Source organism: Pongo abelii, chromosome 7, assembly GCF_028885655.2.
Source record: "Pongo abelii isolate AG06213 chromosome 7, NHGRI_mPonAbe1-v2.0_pri, whole genome shotgun sequence".
Taxonomy (NCBI): domain Eukaryota; kingdom Metazoa; phylum Chordata; class Mammalia; order Primates; family Hominidae; genus Pongo; species Pongo abelii.
Genome location: NC_071992.2, coordinates 87,192,783 through 87,208,718, shown reverse-complemented (window position 1 = coordinate 87,208,718; position 15,936 = coordinate 87,192,783). Strand labels below are relative to the sequence as shown.

The following is a 15,936-nucleotide window of genomic DNA, read 5'->3' as shown; positions in this document are numbered from 1 at the left end:
TTTGTTCATATTTTTAATAAAAAACCTCCCTATTATTTATTTTATATATTTGTTATGTTGAATATTATTTTCTTCTCAAGGTGAAGAGCATGGGTACAGTAGACAGTTGCACATTAACTTTATGAATAATGGGAAAGCCACCCCTCTCCACCTGGCTGTGCAAAATGGTGACTTGGAAATGATCAAAATGTGCCTGGACAATGGTGCACAAATAGACCCAGTGGAGGTAACTCTTCGTATTCTATATGACACTTTTATCTTAGAGTTGTCATAAGCATATAAAATGCTTTATAGCTCTTTTACCATTAATTTAGATTGAAATACATACAAGAAATACATATTTCCTTCTGCTTCTGCAGAAGCGGAACAAGAGGATACCCCAAGTTTCAATCTACGTAAAGAATTTTCAGAGCTCCCCAAAACAATTGCAGACACAAATATAGATACAACAAAGAATATATATCTAGTGCAGTTGCCATTAAAGAAGTTAAGGCCTACCCTCAGAAGACGATAATGTTCAGCCAGGAACAGTAAAGCCCAATCATGAATGTATTTGGCTTTAGTCCTACTCTGAAGAGTTATCATTTTTAAATTAAGGACCACTTAACTAATTCCTAAGCATATGTATATGAAAGTATGGACTGTGTTTCGGATCTGACCTTATGGCAGGCATCTCTGACCAAAAGTGGAGAGTTCTGGCCCTTTTTCCTTCAATGTCTGAGTTTTGGGTGAAAACAAGCTCCACTCCAAGATACTGCAAAGGCCTGTATTTTCTGTAGGAAGAAAAGATTGGATATTAATCTCATGTGGCTTCTGGAAACTTCATAAAAACTCAGAAAAGCTAACACTGCCTTTTAACTTTTTCTATATTGTCCCTTCAATGTAGAAATGAAGAGCTGCCAATGGTGGTATGGGGTCTGAAGTCACTTCATACACTGAATGCTTACAGCAGTGAATGGGACATTGTTCTCATGTTCCCTGGGGGAAAGAATAGCACCCAGACAATAATGGTGGAAGTGTATGCCAAGAGTTGTTATATTAGAAGGAAGCACAATTGTCAGCTACAATTTGTTTTTGGATGCTTTTCTTGGCAGCTCCATAAAATCAAGGAATATCTATTACATTTCAGATGATTAATGGTGATCAGCCTGATAGATATTCCTTGATTTTATGAACCTGGGAAGAAAAAGCTCACAGCTGAATATAAGTTATATTCTTTCATTGAGATTTAAACATTGATTCTAGCATTAAAACCCTTTACAGAAGGGAAGGTGCACAGCCATTCATTTTGCTGCCACCCAGGGAGCCACTGAGATTGTTAAATTGATGATATCGTCCTATTCTGGTAGCGTGGATATTGTTAACACAACCGATGGATGTCATGAGACCATGCTTCACAGGCAAGTTTCCTACCTATCATTCTGTATACAGATTTTTCGTCTTCATGCGTGAAATTAGACATTGCAAGGAGCAGTTAGCACTAATGCTAGCAAAGATTTTGTGGTTCAAAAGAAAAGGGCAAAGATAACAAAGACCCTGTGGATCAACTGGAATCGCGTATGTTCCTTGGGAATGGTAGTAGAATGTTAAAGAAATTTCACAAAATAAAATCACCTGTGGCATATTCTGATTCAAGCCCAGTGGATATAGGCTCAAGATTAATTTTCTACGTGCTAAAGAAGTCTATACACACGGTCTTCCAAGCCATTTCTAATCTGTTCCAATTTCTCATATTTATTTTATCCCCATTTTTAGTGATAAAAATGGAGCAGTTACATATGGATATGTCACCCCCACCCTAATCTCTCCTGCTCACCAACAATTATAGATAAATAGTTTCAAAAGATATAGTTTTAGGAAATTATAACCAAGTTTCCAAAAACAATAACAAATTTATTTGAAGTTTAACTGAAATACACATCAGGCAAAGTGTATTAAACCATAGGCTTACTTGAAGACTGGAAATTCAATTCTTTTGGAAAGACAAGTATCAGATGCTACTCATGTAAGTGAAAGAGGTATCTGAGATGAGCCTTCACTCTCTCGGTCTCTTACACACACACGTGCGTGCACACAAACACACACACACACAGTCAGAGCTGCCAATATATTTTCAATAGGCAACTGGACCTGGAATTCTACAATATCTCTTAGAAAAAAAAAAAAGAAACTCTAGCTACCAATATAAGATCTGTTTCTAATAAATGTACACAGCAAAACCACCAGGCACAATAGGATATGGGTGAATAGAAAGGAACTCCCACTTAGGATGAATTTGCAACCCAAAATTTTATAGCATAAAACTAATAAAAAATTACAATGTTGACCAAAGACCAATTTATTTCCAAGAAAATAGAAATAATAGGGCATTCCAAAAAGAATTTAAAAAAATATATTTGAGACCTTCAAAAATTTAAAGGACAGAATAATCAGTTACATAAAACTAAATATATGAAGATAACATAAGATTGTGAAAAACAGATTGTCATATATGAATACAGGATTGGTGATATGAAAATGATTCAGTAAAAAAGAAGTTAAAAAAGCCATTGAAATAAAATGAAAACTCAATAGATAGACTGACTTCTAGACCAGAAATTCTCAAACTACTGCACATTAGAATCACGTGGGTAGCTCACAAAATCCCAGTGCCAATTTATAACCTAGAATATATCAAAATCTTTAAGATGAGTCTCAGGAATTAAAGAAAAAAACTCTTTGATTCCAATGTTTCACCAATTTACAAACCCAATAATTTTGTTATTGTTAAAATGTATCTTTAGAACACAGCCTTAATATATTAATATGCATAACGAGAAATTATCTTAGGAAAATGGGGCTTTAATGTTAGAATTTATTCCCTTATAATTACTAAATATAATTAATATATTTTAAATATAATGCAACCTCTTGTCAGTCAAATTAAGCTGATTCTGAAATTTATGTATAAAAGGCCAAAAATTGCTGAGAGAACCTTGAAACAAAGAAATGAGATTTGCAATAGGAAACACAAAGCTTTAAATCATTAGTATTAACATTTGTTATGGTGTTGCTTATGACTGCCTGTGAGATGATACCAAAATGTTTTCAATTCTCTCCATAATTATTTTTGGCTTTATAAAAACTCAGAAAAACTAACACTGCCTTTTAGCTTTTGCCAAAGAGAAGCCCCCCAAAGAGGGGCTTTTGAACCCTGCAAGTGAATTTGAGGGACACCTTACATGTAGCTGTTGCTATTCCCCATGATCATAGCAATACCAGTGATTTCCTTGTCTTTTCTATCTTGGGATAGATGTTACTACTCACTTCAGAACATCTTTGTGGTGATTTTACAGGATAAAATAGGTTTCTTAAAGGATGAGGAAGAAAATATTATGATGTATTTGGTGTTCTATTATTATTACTTTGAAAATGCTACCCTAATCAGAATCAAATTATAAATTTTGAAAGCTTACTAATTCTCTAACATTCTATCATGTTATTTTATTATTAGTTAAATTCACTTTCTGAATATAGTAGCTTTATTAAATACATTTGTATTTACATCAATAGTATTTTAATTATAATGTTTATAATTCTGTTTTTTCAGAGCTTCATTATTTGATCACCATGAACTAGCAGACTATTTAATTTCAGCGGTAACTATTCCTTTTACTGGTTTATTTTTATTACTATTTATAATTGAAGAAATCATATAATTACATAATATGGATTTTCAAAAATGAATCAAATTTTAATTTCTTGCTTATCAGCAAAAACAGTGTACAAAAGGATGATTGACATACTTGGAAGCAGAGTACATTGTGTATGAATACGTAATGGCCAAACTATTACTGTAAAGTTAGAAGTGTCAAAGTATAACTTGGATATCCATATCAGTGTTTTTAGTGCACGAAATTGGCAGGTACATTGCAAGGAAAGTTGTTCTCATGGCTTCTAAGAAGGTCTTACGGGAGAGTGAGCTTGGGTGGTGACCCTTTTTCAGCCCTGGTGGCTTTGAGGTGGAGGCAAGACAGGCAGCACGTGGGGAAGCTCCTACCCCAGCTGCTTCAGCACCACCTTTAAAAACTGAGGAGTTGAAAAATATTGTCAAAGATTTATTACAAGTGAAAGCATGAAGCATGAGATCTTTTTCACTCTGGGAAGTGGAATCAGTCAGCTTTTGAGTTGAATTTTAATAAGTCCTTTATATGGATTAATGTATGGTGAATTTATTCAAGCTGCACCATATCAGCAATGACGGATTTTCATTTGTAGTATTGAACATGTGTATGTTGTCAGTCATAACTATTGAAATTACGATAATTGCACAGAAGAGTCCTGGGGAGACTCATTATATGCCATAAACTATGCATTATGTGCCATAAACCATAAACCATAGTCATGCATGGTTTCCTGCAAAGGCTGCCATTTCTTCACCAGGCAAGAGAACTGTGGCAGAGCCTCACTGACCATGGAGCTTGCCAAGGGGATGCTGCCCCCATTGTCATCTATATTCAATGGACCCCAAAAGAACAAAGAAATATTCATGTTTGGATTTTAAGCTATTTTTTATTACCCTATCTATATAAAATACAGGATTATTTCCATGAAATTTTAAAAGGCCTTTGATTTCTTGTCATATCAAATATTATAATATGTAATGTTAACACTGACTTATTCATTTAAAAATATATATTTAATGTGATTTTAAATATAAATTTTCTTAAATGATTAAAATTTTACTTTAGAATTTGAGTGATTTCAATTCAATTATTTCAGTTCATCTATTTCAGATAAAATAGGATTTTTTTAAAAAGTGAATGATGTTTTGTAAATGTTTCTTAAATTACATATGTAATGAATTTGGAAGACTTTTAAAATTATAGACATTAAAAAATTATTTCTTGCAGTGGAAACTAAACTATTGATCAAAGTATAAGCATATTATTTTTATGGTTCAAGTAGTAACTAAAGCTATTGCCAGGTGTCAGTAAAAAGCCTAATATGTGAGAATAATTTCTTGTTGAAATTATAAATGAATTCCTTGGTTTATGATGATACAACACATGAACTATGGGAAACTTTCAAATAATTATATAACTAGTTATATGGTTCAGTGCTAGCCATAATATAGACACTCTATATCAATGAATTACCATTAGTTAGAGATTACAATATATGATGATTTATCTGTTTCTAAGCTCTTTGTTGAATGGTTTGTTTGATTTTTAGGGAGCAGATATTAATAAGACCGATTCTGAAGGACGCTCTCCACTTATATTAGCAACTGCCTCTGCATCTTGGAATATTGTAAATTTGCTACTCTCTAAAGGTACCAAGAGGGACCAAGCCAAGTCTTTTGAAGTACTACTCAGTTTGGTTAGATGAACATTCACTGTGTGCCAAATGAACATTCATTGTGTGCCACCATCTATTGTGTGCCAGGCCCTGGGCCAGGTGTTATGAATTCAAAGATAAACAGAACACTTTCCATGTCTAGAATAATTTCCTGTCCAGTAAGGGAGCATACTTAAAAAGATAATTTCAGAACAATAGTAGATAACATTTATAAAGTAATTGTTATATCCCAGGCATTTGCTGAACATTTAATTAACTGTCTTTCAATGTATCAGTCCTATGTAGGGCTGATAGTAGGGCTGTAGGGTGTAGGTACTATAACTTTCCCTGTTTTAGATTCTAACCCGGGCCTCCGATAACAAAGAAGTGAGGTGGCCTTCTTTGCTATCCTCTTCTTTCTTGATCTCTAATATGTCTATACTTATATTTTATGCTTTAAAGGGTAAGGCTTCACGTATTTATGTAATGCATCACATATTTTCTACCCCATTTACACACACAGACACACACACACACACACAGAGTAGGGTAAACCTGATTTTAAATATGTTTAGTTTTCTCATCTAAACACAATTTCCTGTAAACTAAAGGTCAATAATATTTTAAGTCAAATTTTTTTTGCTAAGATGAAAATCCACATAAACAATGCTTTAAATAAATGAATAGACTTTATATTTACATAGTGTTTTTTTTAGGTGCCCAAGTAGACATAAAAGATAATTTTGGACGTAATTTTCTGCATTTAACTGTACAGCAACCTTATGGATTAAAAAATCTGCGACCTGAATTTATGCAGGTAATGTATATCTATGGATTTCCATTAACTGAGTTGGGTTCAACAGAAAATAAACTAATTTTGTTTATTATAATTTTTGTTATTATATAAACTGATTCTGGAATTTTAAAAATGTTTTAAAATAAAGATGAGATGTTTGAATATTTAGTTACAACATGGCGATGGTGGTGGTGATGATGATGACAATGATAATTAATTGTAGTGAGACTGAGCTTTTTAACTTACAAAGAAACTTCATATGCAATCATCTATGATAAAGATAACATCTTTAATTAGTTTGATTTTCTTCATTCTTTGACCATTATGATTTGCATATCAGTGGAAAAGCCAAGTATAAGAATGAATTATCAATACTCCACCATCAATTAAGAAAAATTACTCAGCATACTTGACTTGCTGAGGAGAGGTTGAAAGCATTATTTTTATATTTATATTCACCAGCTAATACTGAGTGACTAGCACATGTATGTGAAATACACCATATTTTTATCGTCAATAGATTTCAATATTGCCACTGTCTTTAATAATCAAAATATATATGTATTTGAACATTTAAAAAATAACAAAATATTCATTGACAGGCTTAAGCTTCTCATTTACCATTCATTTTTTATTTACTGTACATATAAAACATAAAGTAAACCTAATGTTAACATCCCATCCATTTTACCTAACAGACCACATTAACATGAAGCTGTTGGGTGTTATTTGGGCATGGGAGGAAATAAGGGGAGGGGCAGAGGGAAGGGCCGTGATCAAATATATTTGAAAAATGCTGAGTTAAAAATGTTAAGTACATTTTCCTATTGGCACGATCTCTCAGATCCTCTAATATGGTAATGTATATTAATATGGTAATGTACATTACATGAAGACAGAGCATTCAACTTCATTCATATTTATTTTACTCTCAAATCCTTTAGGTTGTTTACAATTTTGGCCCTAAGGAATACATATTGACCCTTGTTGGAAAATATTTTCGTACAGAATAGTTTGAAAACCATCATTTTAGCATAATAGCAGAGTTATTTGTATGATATTAATTTTTTCCTATAGATGCAACAGATCAAAGAGCTGGTAATGGATGAAGACAATGATGGGTGTACTCCTCTACATTATGCATGTAGACAGGGGGGCCCTGGTTCTGTAAATAACCTGCTTGGCTTTAATGTGTCCATTCATTCCAAAAGCAAAGATAAGAAATCACCTCTGCATTTTGCAGCCAGGTAAGGGTCAGTCTAGCAATGTATGAACATGTCTTCTTTCTGTTTAATATTTGCCTTGAAAATATGAAACCTAATTTTTTGCAAGTTATGGGCGTATCAATACCTGTCAGAGGCTCCTACAAGACATAAGTGATACAAGGCTTCTGAATGAAGGTGACCTTCATGGAATGACTCCTCTCCATCTGGCAGCAAAGAATGGACATGACAAAGTAGTTCAGCTTCTTCTGAAAAAAGGTGCATTGTTTCTCAGGTGAGGATATATGATTGGAGTGTTTATATAGTTTCTTTAATTAGCCATTTTCAGGCTATCTTCTCATTGTATTTTGAATTATGAGGTCGAACTTTATATCTCACTAAGTACTTTTATCCATTTTATTTTATCATCAAAACATATGTAACTTCTAAAAATACTGAAAGGGAAGTCAGTATTATTTCCAACTGACAAAGACTTTGAAGATTATAGCGTTGAAGAACATTGTTCGAGGTCACAGAATAAGTGGCTTTGTGCAGTCTTTCTCAGAACCTTTCTTTGAAATATAGTTTCTCATATTTTACATCATGCTGCCATATTCCTATATAGATACAAAACCATGGTTGTATATGTGTGTATGCATGTACACACACACACAAAACATACAAGTTCAAATACTCTACTTTTCATTCAATCTGTTGAATGGTAGACATAAAAAGTTCCCTTTAAGTGACAACAGGAGACGGTAAAAATTTCTGAATTTTATTATACTTAAATGAACTCAAGTACAAGAAACAAAACAAAGTTAAAATATGTAAGTATAATAAAATATGTGGCATAATAAATTATATTGTGATAAGAAAGAAAAAACCTGGAAACGTTTTACAGAGGTTTTTCATTTGATATCTTACCATAGCAGTAGCAAAGAGCTTATTAGGCTAGTGTTCAAAAACACATTTCCTTACCATAATATTGATGCCAGCAAATTGGTGCTACAGTTACAAGAATGAATGTTTTGCTCAGTTTCTTCTGGTTTACAAAGAAACACCAAGCAACTGACCTGCAAAGGGGACCCAAGTAGACCCAGGCCAGACAGTTGTTGCTTAATTACATCGTAACTGAAATAGCAACATGGCTCTTCCACCCTAGAACATCTGCTCACTAGCACTGAAATTAAATAGTGTCAGGATTTTTTTTCTGTCTAATTTGAAAAAAGATAACTAATATGACAAGGCTTTGTTGTATTTACATCCTGAATTTCTGTGGAAAAGGATAAACATTTTTCGAAGCAATTGAGTAAGCATTTTTCAGAGCACAAGAGGGAAGCTTTTCAGATTTAAACTCTTAGAATAATAACTGACACTAAGCTAAGTATCCTATAGCCATGTACTATATTATTAGTAGTATTACCAATAACTGTTGACCACAGAGACTAACATTACTTCATAAAAAAATTTTTGATACAATGTTCATTGAAAGAATAAAACAAGATTTAAATTGATGTGTATCAGTTCATTATAGCTTTAAAAAAATTATGTATGACACAGATATGCTAAGCGTACTTCTCCTACCCCAAAGTGTTTGGTAATGTGTTTATATACTTTCATATTTTAAACCACTAAGTAATGTGTGAATCCCATTAGAAATAGGTCATTTAAGATCATTGAGCTTGGAATTAGCTCATTTATTATAAATGTTTTATAAATATTTAGTTGCCAGATCTCAATTATGCTTTTTGCTGTCATCAGATTTACCTAGAATAAGCCAAGTGGCATCCCATCCCGCATTTCATCTGTTAAGTGTATGCACACACCTTTTTTTAACTCTTTACCAGTGACCACAATGGCTGGACGGCTTTGCATCATGCGTCCATGGGCGGGTACACTCAGACCATGAAGGTCATTCTTGATACTAATTTGAAGTGCACAGATCGCCTGGATGAAGATGGGGTATGTACATGCTTACCCAAAATCTTGATATAGCAGAAACTTCCAACATTGCCAGAAAACTCTCCTAGACACCTTTTACCTTCCTTGCTCTATTCCCAGCCTTTTGTTGGGTGTTTAGCAAGTGGATTCTTGAGGTGAAGTATGAATCAAAAGGCAACAGAATTGGGAGAATACCAAGGGGTGGGTGAATGTTGGGGAAACCTCCAGTCTCACAGATCAGCAAGGTCCACAGGCCGTTGAAATTTGATGGTAAAGCGTTTACTCCCTGGTAGTTCCAGAGAAATGAAGGCAGGGGTGAGTTTTCATTAAGCTAAGTGTTATTTTGAAGTGTCTTGATTTGAAATACTGCCCTTTATTATGCTATTATGTCTTTCCTTCCTTTGGGGAGAGTAACTTTTGAAATGTACGTTTGTTCATAAAATGATGGGGATAGAAGATTGTTGTGGCCTTTTTTTAAAAAAAAAAAAGTCTTTATATGGGGAAACTAAAAATGGGCAAACTTATAACAGTCTCTGATTTTAAAAAACATTTACAAGCTTTTGAATCCCCAAATCTGTAAGCCACTGTTCTACAAATGATCAATCTCAGGAGGATTTTCTTCCGTGTTCAACTCAACATCTTTACCCTGAAAGCTTGTCCTTTGTCCTTGTGGAATCATCCCATTGCAAAAGCAACACAAAACAAACGCCTTAGAATTCATTCTCTCTCTCTCTCTATCTATCACACACACACACACACACACACACACACAGATCCACTTCCCACACATGCACACACAGCATGCTTGAACTATAAACTCATTATTTTGAAGCTTGATTCTGAACACCTGTTTTAAATGCTATGTATTTTGGTATTAAATAGTGTTGCTAATGTCTTTTAAGCAGTTAAGCAGTGAAATAAGACAGATTAGACACTGTCACCACATTTTCTGTGTCTGTTTTTCTTCAAAAGAACACTGCACTTCACTTTGCTGCGAGGGAAGGCCACGCCAAAGCCGTTGCGCTTCTTCTGAGCCACAATGCTGACATAGTCCTGAACAAGCAGCAGGCCTCCTTTTTGCACCTTGCACTTCACAATAAGAGGAAGGAGGTGGTTCTTACGATCATCAGGAGCAAAAGGTACACTGTCTTCCTGTCCACTGTCATGTAGTGTTCTCTGGTGTTGGGAGGATTTGAAGTCTGAGAGAAAATAAGAGAAAAGAAATGATTTTCAACCATTAATCAAAATTTAAAATATCAGTTGTTTACATCAATTTTTTATTTTTATTTATTTATTTTTAGAAAAGGTCTAGCTCTGTTGCACAGGCTGGAATGCAGTGGTCTGATCTCTGTTCACTGCAACCTCCGCCTCCCGGGCTTCAGTAATTCTCATGCCTCAGCCTCCTGAGTAGCTGGGACTATAGGCATGAGCCAGCATGCCCAGCTAATTTTTGTATTTTTCATTGAGACGTGGTTTCACCATGTTAGCCAAGCTGGTCTCAAACTCCTGGGCTCAAGTGATTCGCCCACCTCGGCCTCCCAAAGTGCTGGCATTACAGACATGAGCCACTGTGCCTGGCCGTTTTGATTTTTAATTTGTGTGGGTAAATAGTAGGTGTGTATATGTATCAGGTACATGAGATGCTTTGATACAGCCATGCAATGCATGATAATCACATCATGGAGCATTTATCCTTTGTGTTACAAACAATCCAATTATACTCCTTTAGTTATTTCTAAATGTCTACCTAAATTTATAAGTGAATTTTTTTGGATGACAACAGGCACATTGCTTAACCTCTCTGATCTTCAGTTTGTATTTCTTAAAAAATAAAATGTGGGCACATAAAACCAAGCTTCACATCACTCTTGTGAGACTCCAGGGGTTCAGGTGTTGGTGGGTTTCTAAACCATACTCCAAGGAATTTTAGTGATGAAGTTAGAGGATTGTTAGTCTCACTTCTCATAATATCTTTATAATATCACTTTCTATAATAATCACAGATAGATATGCACAAGGGCCCAGTGTCACCTAGTAGTGGACACAGAGCGAACAATCTCCTATTCAAGGCACATCAAGCCTGTGTTTTTGATCATGGGCAATCTAAAAAATCTCCTACTGATCATCCCTTTAAAGCACTTTTAATGAAAGTGTTCAACCAGAACTTTTCTTTTGATAATGTAGGTATACTAGATGGGTTTTACTGATAGAGTTTAACAGAAAATTGGATAAGACCTTGGAGATAAATGGGCCATTCTTTGCCTCCTGCCATAGATTTAGTTCCTCCTTGGTATGATAAGCACCATCTTACCCTGTTCAGTTGGATGGTGATGAAGAAAATGGGCAAAATCTGGAATGTTCTGGCAGAGGCTATGCTTATCAATGCATTTTACATGTGTTAATTTGTAGTTTAACTCAATACAGAATGTACACATGTATTAGTTATTAAATATGGGACCAGTACTACACTGATGGTGTAGGTATGTAAATGTGGAATCTCTACCCAACGTGGTCAGCTCTGTAAGTACTGACCATTTCATAAATTCAGGGGAAAAAGAAGATATAGTCCCAGCTTCTTTGAATGGCATTTAGATAAAGAGACAGAACAATGATTATAACAGCCATCCTGAAATTTGCCCACACTCCTAATGTCCATTAATGGACAAGGATCCTATTACTGAGTTGATCTTGGTTTACCTGTTGGTTCCATTGGAACCAAGGGTGAGCACTGCATTTCATGAATACGCTTAAGTTTAGGTTTCCCCTAAAGAAATAATCTTGAGTTTCAGCTGTTGTACAGAACAGAAGGATGAAGACCTGTGCTTATCTTACTTATTTATTTTTTACAGATGGGATGAATGTCTTAAGGTTTTTAGTCATAATTCTCCAGGCAATAAATGTCCAATTACAGAAATGATAGAATACCTCCCTGAATGCATGAAGGTAAACTCTCTAAAACAAAATTCTTCCTGGGTTTATGTTTGACATATATGATCTGAGGATTTATTGTTGTAATCACCACCTAATAATAATAATTTCCAGCTTTAAACAAGGCTTTTCATTTTCCATAGGCTGTAAGGGAAATGAGACAATAACTATTTAAGGAAGGCCTTCTTGGATTAAAGAATCCTATTAGTTATTACATGTAATAGAGAATAATATGGTAAAATATTTTTTATTTAAATAATCTATGCCTATAACAGAGACTACAAACTGGTGTTTGTTGGCTGATAAAGCTTTTGTATATGTCTCGCTTGGCATGCATGCTATTGCTGTTTCAAATTTGCATGAATTGCTAGTGTTTGAAACTAGGATGCTTTCCTTAAGGCATCTGGTTTCCTCCAGTTACATTTTCCTCCAAATATCTAGCTTCTCATAAGAATGAGATCTTGTACCTGGGCCTGCCTTCTCACAAGGCAGGAATTGCTAGGCTGAGCACCAGCTGCTTCCCATGGATGGGACAATCACTCTCCTATTTAAAAACATGGATGAAGCTGGAAACCATCATTCTGAGCAAACTGTTGCAAGGACAGAAAACCAAACACCGCATGTTCTCACTTATAGGTGGGAATTGAACAATGAGAACACTTGGACGCAGGGTGGGGAACATCACACACCAGGGGCCTGTCGTGGGGTGGGGGGAGGGGGGAGTGATAGCATTAGGAGAAATACCTAATGTAAATGACGAGTTAATGGCTGCAGCAAACCAACATGGCTCATGTATACATGTAACAAACCTGCACGTTGTGCACAGGTACACTAGAACTGTAATAAAAAAATAAAATAAAATAAAATGCCCCACCTCTCCCTTTTGTATATTGGGCTCCAGTGCCTAGTTATCACATATTGTCATTCTTATGCAATTGCTTTCCTTATAGTAGAGAAGTATTGAATTATGACTTTATCCAAACTGTGAAGATAAAAGCTTGCCCAAGGATAGCCAACATCTCAAGGACAATGAAAAAAAGCTCTTATGCCTGGCATGATTCTTTCATTTACATTACTTGCCTGGCCTCTGTGAGTTTTTAAACATGTGACTCCTTCTGCTACCTTAAATATACACCAGCATATGACCGGACACCCCATACAAGGCAAACATGCACAAATTGTTGAGCAGATGAATATTAAAGGATGCAAATAAGCAAGCTGGGAAAGTTGGGATTTGAGGGTTGGGACAGACATAAAATAATCAAGAAAGGCAGAATGACTTCAGATGTCATGCAAAGGAAAACTATCCAAATGCTGGAGGTGGCAGTAAGATATAGTGACACAGGGAATAGATGACCAGATTTGGAGCCTTCTGGAGGTCCTGGGATTTAATCCTGGTGCTGCCTTTTGCTGTGTTGTTTTAGGCAAGTCATTTCACCTCTCTGAGCATTATTTTCTATTTTCTCTGTTTCTAAAATAATAGTGCTAATACTGACCTTACAAAGTGATTACAAAAGTGGGGGTAAAATATATAAAGTGCTAAGGATAATGGTTTGTACATAACATAACTCCTACTATTTTTGTACTGCCTATGTGGTTATTAGTACTACTAGCACTTATTGTTTTTTATTTATTGAACAAGGACTTCCTGTGCACTAAATATTTTGGGCGATTTTTTTATGATACGTAATGAAAATTGGAGCCAGTCCAGTACACAAATGGCATACAGATTAACTTTGTAGGTGCCTACATCTCATCAAAGGACACATAAATACTCAATCTCAAACTTTCTTATTCTGTAGTTACAGTTGTTGAAATCTGTCTTAATGAATAATCAGAGATACAGATTTTTACAGAATGTTTCCTGCAACATTATTTATAATTGTAAAACAATGTTGAAATATTCACATGTGGAAACATAGTAAACAGTTGAAATTATACCAAAATGTTAATAAGAATTATCTGCTATAGGATTAGGATTAGTTTTTAATTTCTTCTTTATGCTACTATATTTTCTAGGTAATTTTCTATAACGACTTTATTACTTTTGTATTGTAACTACTTTTCAGCAAAATAAATGAATTTAAATGTCTTAATTTGGCCGGACCTAATGCATTTGAAATACTTACACAACATTTCTGAAAAGTTGCTCTTGAAATCTCCCCAGCCCCCACCCAAGACAGCCCATCCTTTATTTTGCACACGTTTATTATTAGCCAGTTTTCAAACTGTAACAACCAGACCTGCTTGTTTCTGCCTTGCACAGCACTACTGGCTAGTCTTGTCTTTATTTTTCATGATGGTTGTTGTGACCTCCAGTACTGCTATCCAGTCACCAACAGAGCCTTCCTTGTAATTTTCTTAGTCCCTTTGGTACCTGAGACCAGCCAGGGCCCTGTTTCTTTCCTTCTGGATATAGTCTGACCCTCTACCCTCAAGTTCTACAGGTGCACCAGATGCCCCAGGAGGTCCCAGATTCATTGATGGGGACATATGGGGTATTCTATCTAGTCCTGGTTCCAAGAGGGCAGCCTGGCTAGGTGGTATTTCTTTCTCAGGACCATAAATTTTGACCACTAGATTTGGGGTGTCTCAAATTGTTTATGCAGCCTCACAAAAACAATTGTTCCCACACACCATAGGGGTGGCTCTAATGACCCCATAAGTGTTCCTTCCCTGAGTTAAGTATCTAGAGAGTCTTCACCTATTTCTCATTACAACATCTATCCGCCACCATACTGTCAACCCCCCTCTAAACACATACTCTGTCCGTGTTGCTTGGCACATGAGGTATAGAAGCAAACACATTACTCCAGACTGGGGCAATTCAGAAGATGGGACCTAAACCATAGAAAGATTCCATTGCTGGGATGAAAAATCTTGATTAGGAACAATAAGTTGTCACAGTAAGGTACTCAGCAAAGGAATCAGATTGTCTGTCCTTTATCCCAACTTCTTGGGACCAGAAATGATTTGGATTTCAGAATATTTGCCTATATATAATGAGGCTTCATAAGGATGGGATCCAAGTGCAGATGCAAAATTCATTTGTGTTTCATACGCTCCTTAAAAGCATAGCCTGAAGGTAATTTTATATCATATTTTTAATAATTTTGTGCATGAAACAAAGTTTGTATTAAGTACTCATATGTGGAATTTTCTACTTGTGGAAATATGTGGGTGCTCAAAACATTTTGGATTTTAGAGCATTTAGAATTTCACATTTTCAGATTCAGATTGCTCAACCTGTAATCTATATATCCTCTAAAAGCCCAGAAAGACATCAAATCTTAGGCACAACTAGTGGAATATCTCTTACCTAGATTTTAGTACATGCAATTTTATTCTCAAGCACATGGTATTTTTCTGAATCACTGGTATTTCTGAGGCATGCAGAGGTATTTGTAACGTTTTGTATTTTAAACTTTGTTCCTGAATGACATAGGTTATAATTTATTCTTGAGATGCAAGAAACTAAGGAAAGGAAAGGAAATGTCTTGTGTATTATTTCAGAAATAGGATAAAATCTTTCCTAATATGTAGTGTACTGCCCCAATATCTTAGCTGGTTTTTCTCTTTCAAAGGTACTTTTAGATTTCTGCATGTTGCATTCCACAGAAGACAAGTCCTGCCGAGACTACTACGTAAGTTTATTTTATCATCATTATCTGAAATTTATTTTGTTATAATTTTTGAAAAATATTAAAAATATTGTTACTATTGATCTGTAATATACTGTAGATGGTA

The 15,936-nt window shown here is 35.1% G+C and overlaps 1 protein-coding gene across 1 annotated transcript in view; it reads left to right on the top strand.

Annotated features, from left to right (window-relative positions):
• Nucleotides 1–15,936, top strand: part of TRPA1 (transient receptor potential cation channel subfamily A member 1) — a 53,577-nt gene that overhangs the window by 12,957 nt on the left and 24,684 nt on the right. The window contains exons 6-16 of the mRNA XM_002819175.5: nucleotides 81–226; nucleotides 1,264–1,400; nucleotides 3,590–3,638; nucleotides 5,215–5,314; nucleotides 6,036–6,136; nucleotides 7,193–7,362; nucleotides 7,448–7,612; nucleotides 9,168–9,282; nucleotides 10,234–10,400; nucleotides 12,111–12,204; nucleotides 15,774–15,833. Of these exons, the coding sequence (XP_002819221.3) occupies nucleotides 81–226; nucleotides 1,264–1,400; nucleotides 3,590–3,638; nucleotides 5,215–5,314; nucleotides 6,036–6,136; nucleotides 7,193–7,362; nucleotides 7,448–7,612; nucleotides 9,168–9,282; nucleotides 10,234–10,400; nucleotides 12,111–12,204; nucleotides 15,774–15,833 (1,304 nt within the window). The remainder of the gene's footprint in view (nucleotides 1–80; nucleotides 227–1,263; nucleotides 1,401–3,589; nucleotides 3,639–5,214; nucleotides 5,315–6,035; nucleotides 6,137–7,192; nucleotides 7,363–7,447; nucleotides 7,613–9,167; nucleotides 9,283–10,233; nucleotides 10,401–12,110; nucleotides 12,205–15,773; nucleotides 15,834–15,936) is intronic.